The 7,922-nt window shown below is 32.6% G+C and overlaps 1 protein-coding gene across 1 annotated transcript; it reads right to left on the bottom strand.

The window, feature by feature from the left end:
- Positions 1-4,689: 4,689 nt before the first annotated feature.
- On the bottom strand, positions 4,690-7,145 carry LOC132721526 (tigger transposable element-derived protein 4-like). The gene is made up of 3 exons (XM_060705843.1): positions 6,691-7,145; positions 5,708-6,459; positions 4,690-5,507 (listed from the first exon to the last, which is right to left on the bottom strand). The coding sequence occupies exons 2-3, from the start codon at positions 5,873-5,875 to the stop codon at positions 4,848-4,850; spliced, it is 828 nt and encodes a 275-aa protein (XP_060561826.1). The 5' UTR covers positions 5,876-6,459; positions 6,691-7,145; the 3' UTR covers positions 4,690-4,847.
- Between the last annotated feature and the right edge of the window lie 777 nt (positions 7,146-7,922).

Here is a 7,922-nt window from a genome sequence, read left to right as displayed (position 1 = left end):
CAGAAAACAGAGCAATTCCGACATTTTGGTTTAGGAATAACAATTGTCTAAGAAGCGGAAGCAGTGCATACGGAATGAACAAAATATATTCTTTAATATGACTTGTCATATAATGGTTTTATATACAAAACACAACAAAACATGGTTTTAAACACAAACAACAACAAAACTCAAATCAGTCATTAATCATAACTTCTTTACAATGATAAGTTCAGCAAGAGGATTCTCTAAGGTGATATAGCCTGTCAGTCTGAAAATCTTTAATAATCTATGTTGTTATTGACAATTACACGAAAACGCACACATATGTGTTGAAATTAAATTTACTGATCAATCACAAAGTATACATCCTCATGTTTGTCTTTCCGGGGATCTCCCGCTGAGTACTGGTCCAGAATGAGAATATCGTATGTATATAAACATATATGTTGAAATACTGACATGATTATATAAATTATGCTTCTCTACAATTGAATTGTGCGATAAGCACCATGTAACACATAATGAGTGAGGAACTATTATAATTTTTTATTCGAATCGTATTTTCCACCCTCAAACAAAGGCTAAAGGCCTGGACCGACTCAGGATTCAAAAGATAAACCCTAAGCTTGACATCCAATGTACTTTTGAAGAAATAATGTTCTTTTCTATAATAATTCTCTAACTCATTATAAGGTTCATAGCTGCTTGCTTCCACCCATTAGCAAACAAAATGACTTCTCTCTCAACCCTAGGGATAATTATCTGATAGTTTCCTCGCTCATTTAGTGTTTTATTGTTTTTGATTCATTGCTCTTATCCATTAGGATAAAAATGACACATCTGTCAATCATTAGGATAATATGCATGTACAACAATTATCTAAATGTTTTATATTGTTTTGCCGAGACTAAATGTCATTTACGATAACATTTAATAGATCCCTCGCGCATTATTGTTTGTTTGTTTGTTTGGATTTTTACGGCACGTCAACACATAACTGGCCATATCGTGCCGAGTGCTATAATAGGCTTAAAATATTATGTAAAACATTGTTAATGACAATAGAAATGAGCAAATTAGATCCTAGAATACAAATTTATCTCTTTTAAATAATCAATTATGTTCTTTGATGGAATTGTATTAAAAAGTTCTTTGAGTGAATTTACAGAATAAAATCTATAACGGGCCTGTGAAAAATCATGACATTCAAGAAGAAAATGTTTGACAGTAAAATTTTCATTACAACCTACACAGAAAGGGGCATTGTCATTTGTGAGGAGATAAGAGTGGGTAATTTTAGTGTGTCCAATTCGGCATCGAAGAAGAACTGTTTGATCACGGCGGTTTGACAGAGATAGAGATGGTGACATATCAAGAAATCGGTTTATATCGTGAAGTTTATTAAAAACGGCATTGTCCCAATTTGCTTTCCATTCAGATGATACGAGTTTATTTATAGCTGGTCTAAAATCACAAGCAGGTAACAATAAGTCAGTTTTTCGAAAATTTAATGATTGTTTAGCTAAAGCATCTACTTTTTCATTTCCTCGTATTCCTACATGGCTTGGAATCCAATATAATTTAACATATTTTGTTTTTAGTATATTATGAAGTCGTAAAAGAAGTTTCTTTACCATAATATTGTCAGATTTTTTATTTTTAATGGATATTAAAACAGAAAGCGAGTCAGACAATATCACAAATTTATCGTGGGTATGCTGCGCTATGTATGACAATGCTAAATTAATAGCTTTTGCTTCAGCAGTAAAAATTGATGCATTATCTGGTAACCTCATACTAGATGTAAAATTATTTTCAAACACAGCCGCACCTACTTTGCAACCTTCTTTTTGAACCGTCCGTATAAATATGTATAAAAATCTTCATGTTCTTCCTTAATTGCTAGAAACTTCTCTTTGAAATATTCAGGTGAATTTGATGCCTTTTTTATATTTGAAAGGTTAATATTTATTTCCGGGGAATTATAAGTCCAAGGTGGAACATCCTCATCGTCATTTTGAAGGATACTGTCTGGATTAATTTTTAAGTTTGTCTAAATCATCTTTTAAACGAAGGCCTAATGGTTTAATTTCCTTTGGTTTGTTAACAAATTTTTCAGTATAACTTGGTTTGAAAATAATATTTTTAGCTGGATGTTTTCTATTAGATGAAATTCTAGTTGCATATTGAAGTGATAGCTTTTTACGACGAAGATAAAGCGATGGTTCCCCAGCTTCCGCATATAGATTTTCTACAGGTGAAGTGCGAAAAGCGCCTAAAGCTAAACGTAAACCCTGGTGATGTATGGTATCTAGCATTTGAAGATATGATTTTCTTGCAGACCCATATACTACAGAACCATAATCTAATTTTGATCGGATAAGACTTCTGTATAGTTTCAGTAATGTGGAAGAATTTGATCCGCAATTTGTACTTGATAAAACCTTAAGTTAATTTAAAGCTTTTAGGCATTTAGTTTTCAAATGTTTAATATGCGGTATAAAAGAAAGTTTTTTTATCAAATATAATTCCCCTCGCGCATTAAGTGTTGTGGTTAATTGTTCTTATTCGTTATGATAAATAATGACATCTCTTTTAACCCTTAGAATACTTTATGATAGTTCTCTCAATCATTGTGTGTTTTATAGTGCTCTTCTATACTTTCGCGGTCATTAAATGTTATACAATGTATCTACAAGCCTGTCAGGCGACTACAGAGGGTAAACATACACACAACTGCTGTTGTAAATATTACAATTTACTAGGGAGAATGAAGGCAAAGATACATCTTAAACACATTATTTACTGACAAGCGTAAGTTTCGGATAACATTACAAGTCTATTTCCAGGTAGCGATTATCCATTTATGATTTTCATTTTGTCATTTGCAAAATAGGCAAAGATAATTATATTTGATAATTTCACAATGAAAATTATAAAAATATAATTTCACACTTTTCAATGACGAAACTACTGTTTTAAGATTTTCCCAATGTGGTACCTCAATGTTATTTTTGCTGACAATTCTGACATTGTCAGGGCTGTTTGGAGAAAAGCAAAGATGGAATTTATAAATAATTTAAAATTCAAAAGTAATGCATAGAAAACTTTTACTTCAATTCATTCAAATCATCAATCACCAAATACAGTAAAAACTGTTTACAGTGACCTTCGATGGGAGAAAAGAAAAAAAGTCACTATAGACAGGAAGTCACTGTTAACAGTCTCTACATAATTTGATTATATGAACATATTTTGCCAATATTTTGTTGAAAAGCAGGATAGTACCATACTTAGGATTTATTTACATTTTTATTTATATTAAACACATATTAAGCATATCACATAATTTTATCATTTATAAAAAACAAGACAATATTAAAATAACATGCATACTTTGTTAAGAATATGAAGTAAGACATAGTATAAGTATTTAAGTATTTAGTATTTAAAAATTTAAAAGTAACTTATAGATTAAAAATGTTATTAGTCCCCTACCGGTTTACCGGAGGGGACTTTAGGTTTACCCTCCGTCCGTCTGTCCGTCCGTCCGTCAGTCCGTCCGTCTGTCCGTCCGTCAGTCCGTCCGTCCACAAAACTGGATCCCGCGATAACGCAAAAAGTACTGAAAATATTTTAATGAAACTTGATATATGGATAGATGGCAGTATGGAGATTATGCACGTCTTTTTCTTTTCTTCCTATGTTGAAAAATTCTGGTTGCTATGGCAACAAATAGACTGAAAATATGACAAATTTTACACATAAACTGGATCCCGCGATAACGCAAAAAAAGTACTGAATATTTTTATGAAACTTGATATATGGATAGATGGCAGTATGGAGATTATGCACGTCTTTTTCTTTTCTTCCTATGTTGAAAATTCTGGTTGCTATGGCAACAAATAGACTGAAAATATGGAAAATTTTTACACATAACCTGGATCCAGTGATAACACAAAAAGTACTGAAAATTTATTTATGAAACTTGACATATGGGTAGATGGCAGTATGGAAATTATGCACTTTCTTTTCTTATCTTCCTATGTTGAAATTCTGGTTGCTATGGCAACAAATAGACTGAATTTCAAGATTTCTTATTCTAGTTTTTAAGTTTTTTCACTATAAGTTCTTTATTTCTTAAGGTATTTTCTTCAACTTTAAATATAAGTTGCTTGTCATCAACCACATCATATGTGACAAGGTTTACAACTCTAGTACAAAATTTATCAGAATTACCTCCCTTGAACTTAAAATTTTCATGAAAAAAACATTGTTTTTTTTAATAACTTCTTTTTCTGAATGTATCTACTTCAAACTTCTTATAAATGTTTCTTATTGTCACTCAACATTTGTGAGTGTTCAATACTCTAGCAAGACTATTTCCAGAATTATGCCCTTTTTGAACTTAGACTTTTTTTTGAGAAATTGGTAATTTTTACTCCAACTTCTTCAATCATGACAGGATTTTAAAAATGTTATATTTTGATAACAGGGATGTTTAAAAAATAACTTTAGAGTGTCCTTCAGTCTGTCTGTCTGTACATAAAAACTGTTTCCTGCGATCACTTTTAAAGAACTTTTTCAACAAATTTACTTTAAATAGGAACCTAAGTGAATGGCCCTTCAGAATGTTGCTTGGGCTCTTACCGGTAGGGGACTTATGGATTGCTTGCAATACTATGATAATTGCTTGTTTATATTGATAAAGCTGTTTGTAACAAATACATTATTTAAAATCAATTTAACTGATAAAACACACTATCTACAATTATACACATACAGTAGAATAAAAATTAAACTAAATAAAGATTAAGTATTCTTTTGATATACATGTAATAAAAATTGTTAGGAAAAAATGTTGTTCAATTTGTTCTCTGCTTATTAAAAAAATCACTGATTTTTGTTTGTTTTAATTTCATCACAGACATTAGTGTCAGTTGTTCATTCAACTCATCAATTGTGTTCATGAGAGATACATTTCCAGACTTGACAGTAAAAAGTTTGAGTTTGGTGACCATATCATGAGCATCACTGAGTGAAATGCTTGAAGTTGCAGTTTGCAAGTCAGGAGTCTCTTCCTCATCACTCGAGATGGAACCGTTTTGATTTCTTTGATTTTTGAGAATGTCATGTGGATTCAAACTCCAATCCATAGCATTGGTGTCACATGTGTGCACAAGCTTGTCAATGGATGACAGTTCTTTGTAAGAACAGCCGAACAGCTCATATGCTAGTTTTAATGATGCAAGTGGCACATCATCATCGTCATTGTCATCACCGGCTTGATCATTCACAGATGGTTCTTGATCTGTCCTGTCTAATGATGTAGAATCTCCATCCAGCAACTGTGCAGAAGCTGTCCCAAAGCCAGACTTTTCAAAACACCTTTTAATTGTTGAGCCCTCAACTTCATTCCATGATTTTTTTAACCAATAAATGGCATCCAAGATGGTAATCTGTTTTAGGAGATCTGTGCCTGTTGCTGTTGGATGCCTGTCTATTTCTTTGGTAAGGTGTAATAGCTGCAACGATAACAATAGCAGAAGTGTGAAAAACTCTTGCAAAAGAAAAATAACAAAACACTGTCATGAGTGTAAATTAATTGTTAGGGACTAGCCTAACTGTATTAAATGATTTTTAACAAACATAATTATTGACACATTAAAAATTACAAACAAATTAATGAATTGTACTGTATTCAAATAATTTTTTTTTACTTTACCTGACGTTTTCTGAATTTCAGTTTGGTAGTTTGGATGATTCCTTGATCCATCGGCTGGGTTCTGGAGGTTGTATTAGGTGGGAAATACACAACCTTCATGTTGCTAAATGATAAATTTGGGTGGCTAGGGGCATTGTCCACAAACAACAAAATGTTTCTTTTTTTCATTTTTCATTTGTCTATTAATTGTTTTCAGGAAATCTTCATAGATATAGCTTGTCATCCATGCTTTTTTGTTGTGGTAGTAATGAACAGGCAACATTTTAGGATCAATCCTTCCGAAACATCTTGGGCTTCGATATTTACCAATCACTAATGCTTTCAGTTTTTCCCCAAGCATGCTCGAACACAAGGCTATAGTTATGCGATCTTTGGATCTCTTGCCACCTGCACAGTCTTGAGATTGAAAATGTAATGTTTTGCGAAGGGTGTCTTTAAAAAATAGCCCAGATTCATCCATATTGAAAATGTCCTTTTCCTCATAACCTTCACATAAATTGGGAAATTTTTTTTCCAATCCGAAACAGTTTGTTCTTTTACATCTCCCCTTTCGCCACTCATTGTACCAAAAGATATATTATTTCTGGTGTTAAAACTTTGCAGCCAACCTTTAGAAGCTTTAAAAGTGTCTACATTAAGTTGCTTGGCAAACTCGGAAGCTTTGGTTTGAAGCATTGGACCTGTAACCGGAATTCTCCGACTAACTGCATCTTTGAACCCTTCATAAGTTAGGTGATTGATATCCTCATTGCCTGTGAATTATAAAGGTATATTGGTAAGAAAAAAATACATGTAGCCTACATGCATACACAATAAATTCTAACAAACAAGTGTTCAAACACAATTCAAGAACAAGTGTTTATTTTTATTTCTAGTGATTCATAGGCTAAGAACACTTGATCTCGCCATTTCGCTATTAATGCATTCAACAAACCACGAAATCAGTAAAGTTTTTTTTATTTTCCAAATGAATACTCTGTTACCTGTACAATGTCGACGTCGTTTTGTTGATAAAGGAACATTGTTCTCCACATCAGTCATGACCTCCGATTTTCGTTTCCGTAAGTTTTGAATCTGCGTTTTTCCAACGCCAAGTTGTTCTGCAACTTTATAGGCCGGCATGCCATTTTCAAGCAGTTTTATGGCACTACATTTTTCCTCTAACGAAAGGAATTTTCTTTTCGCCGCCATTTTAACCACAATGCAATTCGCACAGGACGAATAACTCCAACAATACAATAAAATAGGTTTATTCGAGTTACTCCCCTTGCAAAAGTCGCTATGCACGGTCTATATACCGTAATGGGAGACACTAAATCACGGTCGTTGTACGGACTAGACAGGGAGTCGCTACATACAGACCATTTATATAGTAAAAACTGTTCGGCGCACCTAACTATGGTCACTAAAGACAGAACGTCGCTATAAACAGGGGGTCACTGAGAAAGTCTTTACTGTATCGTCTCTAATTTTTTTGTTTCATTTTTACAGTCTGGAAAATACACTTTCTTCCATATGCAGAACTGCTCTTAATGACTTTTGGGAATATTTAAGTATCCTCCAAAGACAGTCATCGGCCCGAAGAATAAGTAAACAACCAAGCGTTCATAAGACAGCCTTCCAACAATTCCATGTTTTCCTAATTCGTACCCGCTTTTTGAATATTTACACATCTGCCAAAATTATTTATTGTGTGTAACAACCTCAAATAAGTTTCCGTTCTTATAATAAGATATATGATTAACAAATCCAAATGATATCCCTCTGAATCAAGCACTTTTTTTCCTCATGTGAAATACACAACTTTAAATTATTGCGGCCGCTTATATAACTGAAAGTCTGGTTTAATATAAAGTCGCCGTAAGTAACGGACATAAGGTCGGATGTTGTGACCTTTACTTCTATAAGAATTGTTTGATTCAATTTTTAAAACAAGGGATCATTCATGTTTTTGGAATAAAATAAATAATATTATCGGCATTTAACGTTGATTGTCGAACTTGTTTTTCAGCTAAAAACTTTTTGTAAGTCGACTAAAATGAGGCTACCAGTGTAAAAGTAAAGTTAATATTGAGGAAATTTCATTTAAACTTGTTTTTAAGCATAAAATAAAAAGAAATTTTGTTTGTTTGTTGTGTATTTATACTGTTTTTAAAGCTCACTCGAGGAAATAAAATTTCATCTTACACACAAACAAACAAATATCCTTTATATA

The sequence above is a fragment of the Ruditapes philippinarum genome, unplaced genomic scaffold, assembly GCF_026571515.1.
Source record: "Ruditapes philippinarum isolate M1 unplaced genomic scaffold, ASM2657151v2 ctg990_1_1_1_1, whole genome shotgun sequence".
Classification (NCBI taxonomy): Eukaryota; Metazoa; Mollusca; class Bivalvia; order Venerida; family Veneridae; genus Ruditapes; species Ruditapes philippinarum.
Note: the sequence above shows the minus strand (reverse complement) of the source record. Positions and strands in the feature narration are given on the sequence as shown.